Source organism: Grammomys surdaster, unplaced genomic scaffold, assembly GCF_004785775.1.
Source record: "Grammomys surdaster isolate TR1022 unplaced genomic scaffold, NIH_TR_1.0 242, whole genome shotgun sequence".
Lineage (NCBI taxonomy): Eukaryota > Metazoa > Chordata > Mammalia > Rodentia > Muridae > Grammomys > Grammomys surdaster.
In genome coordinates, this window is record NW_021604687.1 from 6,287,211 (window position 1) to 6,302,932 (window position 15,722).

Below are 15,722 nucleotides of genomic sequence, written 5' to 3' on the forward strand. Positions count from 1 at the left end.
ACAAATTCATAAAGAATAAAATTAGATCCAGGTTAAATAAAATGTAAGTGGTGTTAATTTTACAATTTTCATTTTCCTTGGATTTAGTAAACTCTACAGAATAACTTAGAGAAACTTCGTATGCATGTGTAGAGTAAATAATCATTTCACTTAATAAGGAGCTTCCACAGATAACATATTTAAAACATCTGAAAACACTTCAGCATTTACCTGTCTCAGTTTCTCTGTGTCAGCTTGAGACATGTTCACAGTGTTCTGTGTATCAGTTCCTCCCGAGGTTGGCACGGGTCCAGGAAGCTGGGATACACTGGAGAACTGCTGCCCTTGGGAGCTTACAGGAAGGTTTGAAGATGTGCTAAAGTTTCCCTCTGACCCAGGAACTGGACGGTCAACAAGATCATGGACAACTTGACTGGCTCCGAAAGACTCAGGAGGTGGCCTGGGAGTCATTGGAGGCTGATCATACGGATCACGAACAGCAGACGGGGAAGCATGACTCAATGTGTCTGTAAGACCAGGCCCAGATGGCCTGGGAGTCTGGGAGCATGTATCAGGTGGCCTTATCAAAGGGCCAGGTAAACCTGGTACTCGGTTTTGTGCTGTTTGCAAAAAAGGATCCTGGTTTGGCATGAGGGCTGGTCTTGCACTGGAGGACCTAGTAAAACCCTCTGAAGTCCTTGGCCTTGGTGCTGCTGGTGGCTGAGAATAAGGAGCAGAAATTCCAGATCTTGGGGGCCCAAGATGATGAGTAAATGGATCAGTGTGTCTCTGATTTGCCACAGATGTAACAAACATGTCCGTCTGTGGAGAAGGCCTGGGGGTAGGTGGCTGTTGACTATATGGATCAATAGTGTTAGGCCGGGGAGTACCAGGAGGTTGGGAATAAGGATCTGAATTGGATCGAGCTGTTCCTGAGGTTTGGGAATAAGAATCTATAACAGGGCGTGGAGTTCCTGGGGGTTGTGAATATGGGTCCTGAGATGCTGACCTTGATATGGTTCCAGGCTGAGAAAAAGCCCTTGAAGAGTGAGTAAAAGATTCACTCATTGTTGGGTGTGGAGTTAGGGGAGGCTGGCTATATGGATCATTTGACTGACTATGAGAAAAATTATCTACTGGCCTTGGTGTCAAGGCAGGCCTTTCATAAGGGTCAACAGAGAGTCGTCTTGATGCCTGTGACACAGGTCCATATGGATCCTGAGACAGAGGAGGGTGCATTGGTGTCTTAAAAGGCCCATTACCCAGTGGTGCGGGTGTTAATGATGGTCCTGCATATGGATCAGGTAGCCGTTGCCTTTGAAAAGCATCTGTTCTAGGAGATGGTTTAGTAAAGTGATCATTGGTTCCAGCTGCTAGAGGACCTTTTGTACTTTGTTCTGAAATCACAGGGGACCTAGGAAGGCTAAAAGGTTTTGGAAACTGATCTGTCATCACGGGCCTAGGTGTATCTGGAGGCTTTGCATAGGGGTCGCTGTTGGTCATGGAGGAAGCACATAAGTCTCTGGCTGGGGATGGCCTTGTGGCTGATGTTTCATTCATATGAATGGGCCTAGGTACTGAAGATAAAGGCACACAGTTTTCCACTGGTGTAACAGAATTTCTTCTTGGAAAACTATGGCCACCAGGAGGGGGTCTAGGAGTACCAACCATTTTTGCATAAGGATCCACTGGAGATGGTGGTCTGGAGTGGGATGATCCAGGTGAGAACATCTGTGGAGAAGGTGGCTGAGAATTCTGGGACTGAGAAAGACTTTCCTGAATAGGTATACGGGAAGGGGTTGAAGGAGGGGGTGGAGGTTGTGGTTTGACAAACACATCATCTGAAGGTGTGGAAGCAGGGGCACTGGGTAGGTGTTTGGAGAATAGGTCTTTATGGAATGTCTGTGCAGGAGACACATTTCCATTGCCAGCCTGAGGTGCCAAGGGACTCTGTACTCTACTACTTGGAGTATCTGAACCAGGTGCTACTAGAAGGTGCTGAGAAGCAAGTTGTTGTTGTTGTTGTTGTTGTTGTTGTTGTTGCTGTTGCTGCTGCTGCTGTTGCTGCTGCTCATTCTTCACTTGTTCCAGCTTCTGTGTGGCTTCAATTTTAGCTTGTTGCTTACTTTTCTGACGCATTTGCTGTTAATATAAGAAAAAAGAACATAGATCACAGAAAGAAGACAGTATAAAGTTAATCACCTGATGTCAGTAGCTAGCAGATTGCTTCTTAGTAGAAAAAATTACTAACAACAAAAGAGATTATCATAATAGAGTGTCCTATTTACACATACAGCAATATATTATGCATATTTCAATAAGTATCTAAAACCAATTTGAATATATACACTACCAAAAAGGGAAATCTATTTTAAGATTTTTCAAGTTCTATTAAGAATTATATTCTGAAATGACATAACTACCTCTCTTCCTCAAAAATCAGAGAGGCAATTTAAAAAGCAAATCGTCCAAGATCAGAAAAGACTGGGCATGTTCAGGGTGGTATGGCCGTAGACAATGGCAATTAGACAATAAAAGGAGATCAAAGGGACTAGAAAGGAAGAAGATACTAAGTGAATCCAAAATTCCACAAGAGAACTCCTACAGCTGATAAACAACTTCAATAGCCACAAATAATATAAAATATCTTGGTGTAACTCTTACCAAGCAAGTGAAAGATCTGTATGACAACTTCAAATCCTTGAAGAAAGAAATCAGAGATGACTTCAAAACATGGAAACATCTATGCTTATGATTCATAGTGAAAATGACCATCTTACCAAAAGCAATCTACAGATTCAACGCAATTCTTCACAGACATGGAAAGAGCAATTCTCAACTTCATGTGGAAAAGAAAAGAAAAAAAAAATCCAGGATAGCCAAATAAATTCTCAACAATAAAAGATCTTCTAGGGGAATCACCATCCATAACTCAAGCTGTACTACAAAGCAATAGTGATAAAGACAGAGACAGACAGGCAGATCAATGAAATAGAATCAGTGGAATCAAATGGGAAACCCAGAAATAAACCCACACATATATGGACACTTTGATCTTTGACAAAGAAGTAGAAAACAGTGGAAGAAAAAAGAAAGCATCTTTAATAAATGTGCTGATCTAACTGGTGATCTGTATGTAGAAGAATGAAAATAGATTCATATTTATCACTCTGCACAAACCTCAAGTCCAAGTGGATCAAGGACCTCAAAAAAAAAAACAAAACAGAAATACTGAAGAGAAAGTGGAAAGAAGCCTCGAACTCATTGGCACAGGAGGAAGTTTACTGAACAGAATGCCAGTGGGTAGGCTCTAACATCAGCAATTGATAACAAAATGAAACTAAAAAGCTTTTCTATGGCAAAGGACACTGTCAATAGGAAAAATCAGAAACCTACAGACTGGAAAAAAAAATCCTACATCCCATAGAGTATTAATATCTAAAATATATAAAGAACTCAAGAAGTTAACATCCAAAAAACCAAATAACCCAATGTAAAAATAGGGTACAGAACTCACAACAGAAGAATTTCAAATGGCCGAGAAGCACCTAAAGAAATGTTGAAAATCCTTAGTCATCAGAGAAATGCAAATCAAAACTACCCTGAGATTTCACCTTATAACAGTCAGAATTGCTAAGATCAAAAACTCAGGTGACAGGACATGCTGGCGAGGATGTGGAGAAATCCTCCCATTGCTGATGGGTGTTCAAGATGGTACAATCACTCTGGAAATCAATCTGCCACTTCCTCAGAAAACTGGAAATAGTTCTACCTGAAGACCCAGCTATACTATTCTTAGGGATATATCCAAGAGATGCTCCACCAAACCACAGGGACACATGCTCCACTATGGTCATAGTAGCCTTATTTGTAATAGCCAGAAACTGGAAATAACCCAGATGTCTCTCAACCAAAGATTGGATACAGAAAATGTGATTCATTTACCCAATGGAATACTATTCAGCTATTAAAAATGAGAACATCATGAATTTTTCAGCCAAATGGATGGAACTAGAAAATATCACCCTGAGTTAGGTAACCCAGACCCAAAAGAACATGCATGGTATGTACTCACTAATAAGGGGACTTAGCCAAAAAGTACAGAATACCTAGAAACCCACAGACCATAAGACATTTAACAAGCCGAAAGGTACAAGTGAGGATGATTCAATCACACTTAGAAGGGGGGGGGGAAATAATCACAGAGGCAGAGGAAAGAAGGGAGAGACCTGGATGGAAGAGGGGAGGGGGAGTAGAAAAGGGAAACAGGGTCAGGGGAAGGGAAGAAGGGGATGGGGTGTGGGGGAGGAAGAGAAGCCCAGAGAGCCAGGAGAATGAATGGAAATATACAGCCTCAAAGGGTTGGAGGTGGGCAGACCCTCTAGAAAGTACCCGACCTGGGAGGTAAAACACTCTCAGAATTCGATGGGGGTGACATTAGCCAAAATGCCCAACAATTGGTAGAGAGAACTCTAAGAGTCTATCTTCAGTAGACAGGGCCTCAAGTGGAGGGACAGGGTTACCAACCCAGTCAAAATTTCTGACCCAGAATTGTGTCTGTCTAAAAGAACTGGAGGGACTAACGGAAAGTCTGGCCAATGACCAGTCCAACTTGGGATCTATCTAACGGAGGGTGGTGGGAGCACCAATGTCTGACACTTATTACTGTTGCTATTATGTGCTTACAGATGGGAGACTAGCATGGCTGTCCTGAGAGGCCCTACCAAAAGCTGACTGAGACAGATGAAGATACTTACACCCAACCATTGGACGGAAGTCAGGGACCCCATGGTTGAATTAGGGGAAGGATTGAAGAAACTGAATGGGAGGGTAACCCCATAGGAAGACCAGCAGTCTCAACTAACCCACACCCCAGGAAGCTCCGAGACTGAGGCACCAACCAGGAAGCATGGGCTGGTCCAAGGCCTGGGCACACATATAGCAGAGGACTGCCTGGTCTGGCCTCAGTGGGAGAAGATGTGCCTAATCCTCCAGAGACTTGAGGCCCCAGGGAAGGTGAGGGGAAAGGTCTGGTGAGGGGAAAGGGATCACCCACAGGAGGCAAATGGGAGGAGGAATGGAATGAGGAACTGTGGGAGGCGGGACTGGGGGCAGGCAATGGCTGGAATGTAAGAAAATAAAATAATTAAAAAATTCATCCAAAATTCCAATACCTGTCTAAACTTCCACTCCTGTTCATGCTCCGACTCTCTCTGCTTTAAAGGATCTTTAAAGAGATCCGAGTCGCTGCGCGAGCCGGGGTCGATGCTGTCTTGCTGCTGCTGCCTCTTCATAGAATCATTTGACATCTGAACTTTGTTAATTCGTAAAGCAGCTCTGTTATCTCTGGCTTTTTGCTTTGACAAAGAGAAAAATAAAATATGTCCTATTTTTAAGCTGTAAAACCTGTGTTAAATATTTGAAGCATCACTCTGAAAAACTTAGTCTCTGCTAAAAAGGGACCCGGACCTTTCCTACACAGTGCATGCTACTAACAGATAAAGACACTTCTATATATGTACTTGAATTACTACAAGAAATCCTAGTATAACAATATATTTTACTATAATTGAAACACATCATGAGAATATGGAACAATTAGAATGTCCCTCAATTTAAATAAGAAAATAGCAAACTGACCCTCAAACTGAAACAGCTGGAAATCTGAAGCTTACCATCAAGGCAAAATAGAAAAAATTATTCTATCGTTACAAAATTAAGGTAAAACAAACCATAAAATTATCCTTCAGCCCTACCCCCATTAGCTCCAGCCAAAGTTATCATTATAGCTGAAAATCAATGCATGGCAGGTCAAGTGAACAACAATAGCACTTTTTGACAACAACAAGGCTATAGTGTGACTATAGGCAAAGTGAAAGTGTTCAGTCCAACTCCTTAGAAGAAAATTATTCACTATCTGAATTGTGAATTCTGTAATCATTTCAAACTATGGTGGTATTTCAGAATGCCTTCAAGAAGTCTTAATTTTAAGATATATAAAGATTTTCTTGTAAATCTCACATACATAAAAAAGAAAACTAATCTCATCTTCAAGGCTAACAGATAGCAGTACTATCTGTTAAGAGATAATACAATTTGAAGGTGAGATGAATTAATTGAAACCTTAAATACTCTGATCTGTTACATAGCTTTAAAAAAAAAGTCATGTGAAATAAAAGTTAACTACTAGTTTTTAAAGTATTAATGAATATTTTCTTTTCATTACCTAATAAAAATAAGTTTCAAATATTGTGCTTAAAGATCTAACACATAGGAATTATTTAAATACCACATATGGTGCTCTTTCCTGAGAGCTGGCTTTTCTCCACAACTTGGCAATTTGTTTCACTCGTGTAGTCCAATCTGCAAATGCACAGAAGATACACTTTCAGAAAGATGGTTATGCAGAGTTGTAATAAAGCCACTTATGAACTGCTTATCATCTTATTCAGCTATTTAAACACAAAATAGGTTTAGTATCAATAAATAATATGAAAATCAGAAATCTGAAATGACCTAAAATTCAAAATGTTCAGAGAGTTCCGAAAGCACAACTGGTGATCCAGTCTTAGTCTAAACAAGGCACAATAAAAACACTACAATAAAGTATCTTTCAGATTAAGTATCAAATATAGATGAAACAAATGAAGATCTTGTTTGGCCTTGGATAACATGTCTAAGACAGTTCCATAATGGGGAATGGAAAAAGAGGAGGCTTGGTGGTTAAGATCACTGGCTGCTCTTCCAGAACATCCAGGTGTGAGTCCTAGTATTCACATGGAGGCTCACAACCATTTGTAACTATGTTTCAATAGGATCCAATGCCCTCTTCAAGCTTCTGTGGGAACGAGGCTGGCTTGGAGGGGAAGGGTTTGTGAGGTTGACCATGGGGTTAGGAGGTAGACCATGTTCCAATGGATGAGTCCCACACCCAGAAGGATATAGGCAGCACCAACTGGACTCCATGGTTTATTTTGTTTCTTAGAGGAGGAGAAAAAATTGGAAGGAAAGAAGGGCGAATCTGGGAGGGGTTATGAAGTGGAAGACTGGATAAATATGATGGACAAAATACATTGTGTACATAAGAAAAACCTCAAAGAATAAATAAAATTTTCACGTAATTTTTAAAAAAATTACACAACACTAATTACCTCATGATTGAGCACTGCTAGGACCTGGAAAACTGACAATCTCATTAATTAAAGAAAATGTGGGGAAATACTCAAATAAGCACAAGGCCTAGAGTTACTAGGTACTACAGGAATCTTTATATCAAGGGCTATCAGGTCAGATGAGCATGCGATGACACAAAGACTTTCCAGTGAGCATGGTGGCGCACACCTTTAGTCACAGGGCAGGCAGATCTCTGAGTTTGAGGCCAGCCTGGCCTACAAAAGTGAGTTCCAGGAAAGCCAGAACTACCCAGAGAAGCCTTGTCTCAAAACAAACAAACAAACAAAAAAACCAAACAACAACAAAGACTTTCTAGTGTACATTTCAAAACAAAGGTATATGGCATTGAGGAGAAATTGAGTAAAATCGGAAGGTACTGTAACACATCCATTACTAACCTGGGAATTCTTCCTTTAAATTGGGGAAATTGATATTTGTGTAGAGAACTGGTGCTACTGTTGCCATCTCACCAAGAGCCTCCTCTTTCTCCCACTTCAGTGTGCTCCTTTGCGCATTGGACAGGGTGTCATTTTCTCCTTCCATACTTGGAGCTGTTGGTACCCAGGAGCTGTTAGGATCACTTGCAATTGCATTAAATGCTGGACTTTTATCCCTGGAAAAATAACAAAACACTTTCACTTTGTAAACAAAGTAACTTTCTATGCTCAAGTACTACTCTCCTTAGGATTTGTTTCAAAATAGCTTTAAATATGCTTGATGTCCTTAAGTAAAATTTGTATGAAATATAACAAATACTATTATCATGCATAATAATTTAAAAGACTAAGACAGAACAAGGGGCAGTATAATTTGTTTCCATAGAAAGTTTGAATACCTGACATCAGTATAAGGGGATTGTGCTATAGCAGGGAAAGTCCCCAATCCACCTCCAGGAGGCAAAGAATTATGTGGAAGATGAGGACTGGGTCCAATAAGGCCATTCATGAGTGGCATCCGGGAAAAAACATCTTAAAAAAGGAAAAACAATCATTTATTTTTCAAAGTATTCATAAATGACAAGTGGCTCAAATATTTCTAAATAAAACCTTTTAATACTATTTTAACGTAGTACTACTTTCAATGATATACTATATAATACAGATTAGAGGGTGATGTGGTTAGTTACAAAGTTTTCAAATGTGGTCTCTAACAATCACACGTCCCTAAATACAGTATATTATATAAACATTTTAAAAGTCCAACAGTTCTAAGTTTTAATTCCAAGTCTGGAACTTGTTAAAAGCAGAATTAATTTCTAATTCAACTTATAATGGAGGTATTCTTATGAACAGTGAGTACAGTAATGTATATTTAGTTCTCAGAATATATAATTCTTGGTAGGGAGTAACTATTAAATACACATTTGTTACAAAAACAATGAACTATAGTTTTGTCCTCTCACTACTTGAATTTCCAGCTTCCAAAAACATTTTCAACTCTCTTTTCAAACACTTTATCATCTTCTTTTTTTTTATAACATTAGGCAAATGAAAGATTTCCTCATGTTTCCCCCACCAAGTGTATCACTACACCCACATGTCTAAACTAGTTAAAATAAGCTCTATTTTCCCAACAAAAAAAGAGGTATACAGGAGTTGGTTCTCATCTTCTAAAATGTGGATTCCAGGAAATGAATTCAGACAAAGCTTTACCCACTTAACTGTCTTATACACCTTTAAAGGGGCTTAAATGGGTGCTAGAGAGATGGCTCAGTAGTTAAGAGCATTGACTGTTCTTGTAGAAGACCTAGGCTCAATGCCCATCACCCACATTTCAGCTAACACTGTCTGCAACACCAGTTTGAGGGGATCTGAAACTCTCACACTAACATATATGCAGGCAGAACACCAACACACATAAATATCTAGACAGACAGACAGACAGGCAGGCAGGCAGGCAGGCAGGCTTAAATGACTTTCAGATAATCAGGATAAATAAAAGGTTGTGGTAAAAACATGCTCACCATTGTAACTATCTATCAGCAATATTACATATTAGTCCACCATGCCTGGAGCTTTTCCTGTGTACTAAGTACTGCTTTGTAAAGTCTTGCATGTATTAACTCTGTAGCGTCACAAAACCTCAAAGCATGTCCCTTCTTTAACACAAAAAATGTAGAGAACTAGACTTTCAAGTTTACAGGAGTAAAAGGGAAAGCATTTTTCCTTTGCTACTTATGTAACTAACTTTAGAGACAGGAACTTGCTAGATAGCCCAGACTAGCCTGGACAGCAGTCTTGCCTCAGCTCACCACAATTAAGAAAGAGGCTTAATTTCTTGAACTCTATCACACCTGTCTAAGTGAAACTAGTTTGTAAAAAGAACCATTCTGAGGACGGCTCCATAGAAAAAGCTGAGCACTTACCTAACTTTTACCTAAAGAAACATCCATGTACTAATCTAAATCTTTTTGAAATTTTTGCTTTTTAGCTTTCTGTGTTAATGTTAACAGGACTACACTGTCTACCTTTTCACTTTAAATGAGGTTACTTCTTCAGTCCACAGAGATAATATCTTTCAGGTACTGCAGTCATCCATCTAATTAATTTTACATTCTGTCTCTAATGACAAGGCCACAAGAGATCCTTGCATTCACTCTCTCTACCCTTGGTCACTTTTATCTGACTTAAAAAAGGGAAAATATAAGCCTGGTGGTAGTGCTGCATGCTTTTGATACCAGTACTCTGGAGGCAGAGGCAGTTGGATCTCTGATTTTGAGGCCAGTCTGGTCTTCAGAGCAAATTCCAGTACAGCCAGGCTACACAGAGAAACCCTGTCTCAAAAAACAAACAAACAAACAACAACAATAAAAAGGGAGGGCGAGATAGCAAGGAACATGTAATCGTATGCCTAGTCAAATGGGCTAAGCACACATTTATACATCAGTAAATACCTCGGGATTCTATACTCTGCTAATAGAATTCTTTCAGGGAAAAAAAAAATCTAATTATAGTTTGTAACACTAGAAAAATAGCATGTACTCTTTTATCTATGGAATTGACTAATTGCAACTGCCTATAAATCAGAATAAGGTGAGTGTTCATTTCTACCAAAATAGAAGCCCTGTATTTCACTGTCTAAACACACACATAGAATGGTGGAAGGAGAAAGAGAGTATCCCTTTGTATATGGATCTAATGCATCCTCTGAGAAATCTTGACTAATATATTAGTTAATTAATTTCATTTGACTTTCTCATCCATTCAATAGATTACTAGAATTTTTTCATGTATATATGTGTACATTTCTGTGTGGAGCCATGTGTGCATATGCATGTGCATATACATGTATATACAGGATATCGATGTCCAAAGTTGTCCAATACATACCTGAATTACTCTCTATTTTATTTATTGAATAAGGGTCTCTCCCTGAACGCAAAGTTCATAAATTCTGCCTAGTTTAGAAAACAGGCATCTTCTGGTGACATTCCCTGAACTCTGGCTCCACCTAGTTTTGTACCCCATGGGCTGAGGCTAAAGGTGGGCCTGGTGGCCGACCATACCATCTTAGCTATTATGTGGGGGCTATATGTCTGAACTCTGGGTCCTTATACTTGTATGGCAACTGCTTTACCCACTGGGCCATTTTTCTAGCTCTATTATTACAACTCCTATTTTCAAACTGATCTCTAATCTCTAATATTGATACCAGAATCCTACCCAAACACATAACTTATCATGTCATTTTATCATTCTGAATTTTTTCTGGCATGGATAAAAAAGGCTAACTTGACTGCCTCTGCCAGTATTCACAGAAGTCAACAACCTAGCACTAACATCGACTTCTACTTTGATCTTCACAGGCACTATCTACCTACCTCATCTCTTCACTGTGTGTTGTTGTTCTTGAATACTTGTCACAAGAGCACACTTTACCTTTAAATTAGAGCCACTATGATTTGAAACATGAACACTGAAATCCAGCTGCTTTATGTCAACAATATTCTTAAAACCTGCAATCTTAACAGTACAGGCTACAGGCTCAGGAGGGCACTCAACCTTTTGTCTTACATTGCCTAACAGTGCTAAGATATCTTTTAAATCATCTCAAAAAACTTGTTCTAAAAATAAGATTGCACGTGAAGTTGTGAAATGCCCTAATAACCAAAGTCTTCATGAATGAGTATATTTGTAACCGATTGTATCTCTAAAATATATACTTTCAACCATAAAATACATGAAGAAAATTTAGGTTTTACATTGAGAAAAAAGATACTGAAGAATCCTTAATCATTTAAAAAGCATGAAAAATCAAATTGTGTAGTGGTTCTCAACTTCCTAATCCTGCAGCCCTCTAACACATTCCTCATGGTGTGCTAACTCCCTACCATAAAATTATTTTTATTGTGACTTCATAACTGTAAATTTGCTACTGTAGTATGAATCATAATGTACATAGGTTTAGGGATAGAGGTTTGCCAAAGGGGGCCTGACCCACAGGTGGAGAAATGGTAAATTAAAGCAAGAAATAGTTATTGCAAGTGTTTTACTCAAATGTAAATTAAATGTTTAGTATGGCAAACCTCAAGGTAGATTTGCATTTAATAGCTAAACTGGTCAAAATTCAAGCATTTCCAGTATTTATGCTATGCAATTTTTTGTATACACAAAAAAATGGATAGTAAAAAGAATTTATTTGAAAATTTAATTTCATATGAAAAGGGAACCATTGCATTATACAATTCAGTACACTAAATCACAAACAAAGAACACACAGATGTTATCTTTTTCCATTATTAAAACATACACGTCTGTCGAATCCTAAACTCCTTTGCTGGGGAGTTGATATCTAGAGTGCTAAACCTCTCCTCCAATATACTTCTATAAATCTTATTCTTGATTATTGTATTTTTACCTTTCGAAAAAGGAAAAAACTCAAGTCTTGAACCTATGTTTTACTGCAAATTGTTACTAGTAGGTAGAAGAAATTTGGCCAAACAAAACAAATTTCAAAAAAAAAAAAATTCACAGGAATTTTAAAATGGGCAAAGCCACTGTTTGACTGTGAACACAGGTCCTGTGGTGAGCAGGATTAGTGTTCAGTCTTTGAAGAGATCATAATCACTCCAGAAAGTATTTGTATCTGTGCCACATACTAAAAACAAAAGCACATGGGGTAAAGATAAACATGCTTCCCCTCTGAGGAAAGAACAGTAAAACAGACCAGATGCATTGGGTGCAGCTGTTGGGTGGAGGGTATGGTCACTCTTGCAGATGAGCAGAATGAAAAGTGGGCCTCAGGTAAAAAGAGAGGCCAGGTACCCTTACAATCTCTCAAGTCTGTTCTGCTCTCAAGATGAATCATGTGAGAATTTCAGGGAGGCAGGAGTGAGACCAGAGGTATTTGTATATGTGGCACTGTGTGTGTGTGTGTTTGTGTGTGTGTGTGTGTGAGAGAGAGAGGGAGGGAGAGAGGGAGGGAGGGAGGGAGGGAGGGAGGGAGGGAGGGAGGGAGGGAGAGAGAGAGAGAGAGAGGGAGAGAGAGAGAGAGAGGGAAACAACCATGCTGAAGCTGGGAGATATATCAAATAGTAAAGAGTTTGAAGAACACAGAAACCTAGGACTGGAGGCAGGGAGGGTAAGATGGCTGAGGGGATAGTTACTGCTTGTTGCCAAGCCTCAGCACCTGAGTTAGATCCCAGGACCAAAATGATGAAAGGAACGAACCTACTCCTGCAAACTGTCCTGTTTGCACCAGAATGTATGTGCACCAGAATCTATGTGTCCAAATAGCTAGAAACACACATAAAATACATTTTAAACAGTTAATGGGCTCCTAAAAATGGGCCAGTAAGATGGTTCAGTGGGTAGAAGCCCTTCTGGCCAAGTTGGATAGCATGAGTTCAATCTCTGAAAACCACATGGTGGAGGAAGAGCCTTGATCCCTGAACATTATCCTGACTTCCATGTGCATGCCAGGGTGTAAATGCACAGCATATGCAAAAAAGCATTTTTGCTTGTGCACACACACAAGCTTGAGCACATATATCCTGCACACTCACTAGGAACACTGCATGAGACTGACCTTGTGTGCACACTGTAACACACACCTGCAAATATACATACAAACAAATTCATGCTTAGAAAGTAATAGAATACCCTGATTGTGCATTGGCAATAGCTGTGATGGAGGGGGAGGCTGTGGTAATGGAGTTGGCTGAGTGGTAGCAGGGCTAAGTACAGCAGTAAACAAGTCTTCAACATCCTTTCCTCCAAGCTCTGGGTAAAATAATCAGAGAAATAACATAAAAATTATTAGGGTCATTTTACGGGGAATGCCACTTTTTATAAAGTAAAACAACAGAATAAAAACATACCTGGAATTTTATATAACTTTCCAAGAATTGCTCCTAAAATAAAAGGAATATTAATAATTACCTATTCAATGTATGACTTGTGAAATATCATTTAATTAATAGAAATATTATTAAAGCAAGTCCAAACATGCAAAAAGCTTTGGAAGTCATATTTACTCAAGTCTTTTAGAAAGCCTAGATGTAGGGTAAATGCTTTACCATCTGTGACCATTCTGTCTAGCTCAGGACTGAGGATCCCGTCCAGCTGCTCTTCACTTAACGGTCGTGAGCTCTGATTGAGGCTTGGCTGAGGCAAAGAGGAAGCATCATCAGCAATGGGGCCAATATCTAAAAGAACAAGTTAAATAAATGAAAAGGTGAAGCCAGAACATGCACAAAATGGACAATAATGCCTATATGCATTAACACACAACACTGATGTAAATGAAGCCTATACTTCTAAGATTCTGGTAGTACTTTCAATAGGCCATTACTAAATTTAGCTTCAATGTACCTATAAGTTTAAATGATACCCAAAGTTATCTTTTCATCAAAGTAAATACATTTCATTTCCTTAAGAACAAAAGAACAAATCTAATTTCCACTTGGCAATATTTGTAAAAGCTAAACTCCTGTAAGAGGCCATTTTATGAATAACTTCTCTATCATGGAAAACAGTGGTATCATTGTGCAACATGTGAAACAGGAATGATAAGTCTCAGCAAAAATTAATTCAAAGATATACACCTCAGTATTAAAGCTTAATTATCATCTTTTAAAAGTAATTTATAACTGAAATCTCAGTAATAAATTATTTTTAAACATTGTATGGCTAAATTCTAAAAATATGAATTATGTTCATCACCTTATAACATCTAATAGTAGTAGCCTACTATCTATTTCTTCCTATTTTCTTAAAACCATTAGTCTTAAATTTTAGTCGGTTTTTATTTAATCTTGTATTAGAAACTACTATCCAGGTAACATTGTAAACTACTATAATATGCAGTATGTAAGAACAAAACCATTCATTAAAATTATTAAGGAATTGAGAGCACTATGCTTTAGCTGGACACAAGAAAGGAAAAGTCAAGTCTGGATTAGTGACACATTAGCACTACTAACAACCACGCATGCACCTCAAGCTGCTCCAGCTGAGACCACTACTAAGAAAGGCTACTACTTCTACTCAGAGCCATCCACTGCTCAGTTCTTACCCAAAGGGAAGGGTGAGCTCCCAACCTGGAAAGTGCATAAATCAAGACCTACAGGACCCAAACCAAATAAAATGGATGATTACCACAGAAGTGGGAAGGAAGGGAACACACACAAAAAGAGTAAGTGCAGCAAGACCTTTAAGGCAACATGCCTTAAATCTGATGCAATTAGAAAGGTGATAGAAATGAGCCAACTTGCTACGTCCCCTCCTCAAGCCAGACACTCAAAAGGAAGGTCAATACTGGCTTCTTTGACACAGTCCAAATAGAACAGAATAGAATAAAATAGAATAAAATAGAATACAATAGAATGAAATAAACAAAGCAAAACACGAAACCCACTTCTATTACTAGAGAAAATAAACATGTTCCACATCCACACATCTCTCAAAGCACAGGACAGAATCAGGCAAACAGTATGCATGTATACCTGAACGATCAACTGATTTTGCAAGATCATCTGAGATTATTCCAAGAATGTCATCATCTGTGTTTAAGACTTCAGAAATATCAGCTAATGGGTCATCAGCAGTACCTAAATATAGTAAGTATATGAAAATTAAGTATTTTCCTAGACACAAAATTCTAAAATGTCCTAAGTATCTAGAGTACAGCAGCAGCTGAGGCAAGTGGCAGTGATAAAAATTAAGACCATAATGACTTGAGAGAATTAAAAGCAAAGGAACTTATATCTTGATTAATAAAACATTAAAAATTCAGAATTTGTTTTCAAGACTGATGTATTCTGACAAAATGAAAAAAAATGAAAACTTTAAGTAGTAAAAATAAAATCAAGATCTTATAAAATAAAAATAAAATAAGCAACTCATTACTTAAGTGGCACAACTAAGAATGATATCTAGAAAAAAAAAACAGGACAATTTAAAAACATGAAAAACAGTATTCTGAAATTTCTAGTAAAGCACAAGCCAGGGTCTTCACTAATACTCATTCTTTTCCTATTTGTCTGAATATTCATTACTTGTTCATAAAAGACTGATTTAATACCAAAGAACTGTGTCTACTTTCCAAGCCACTGGAACAAGATGGGACAA

The 15,722-nt window shown here is 38.5% G+C and overlaps 1 protein-coding gene across 5 annotated transcripts in view; it reads right to left on the bottom strand.

Moving 5' to 3' along the window:
- Kmt2c (lysine methyltransferase 2C) overlaps positions 1-15,722 on the bottom strand; it is a 207,847-nt gene that overhangs the window by 42,860 nt on the left and 149,265 nt on the right. For all 5 annotated transcript variants that reach the window (XM_028774733.1, XM_028774728.1, XM_028774730.1 and 2 more), the window contains exons 28-36: positions 15,098-15,202; positions 13,670-13,798; positions 13,472-13,504; positions 13,254-13,373; positions 7,988-8,120; positions 7,551-7,765; positions 6,269-6,342; positions 5,154-5,336; positions 211-2,121 (exon numbers count right to left, since the gene is read on the bottom strand). In XM_028774733.1, the coding sequence (XP_028630566.1) occupies positions 211-2,121; positions 5,154-5,336; positions 6,269-6,342; positions 7,551-7,765; positions 7,988-8,120; positions 13,254-13,373; positions 13,472-13,504; positions 13,670-13,798; positions 15,098-15,202 (2,903 nt within the window). The remainder of the gene's footprint in view (positions 1-210; positions 2,122-5,153; positions 5,337-6,268; positions 6,343-7,550; positions 7,766-7,987; positions 8,121-13,253; positions 13,374-13,471; positions 13,505-13,669; positions 13,799-15,097; positions 15,203-15,722) is intronic.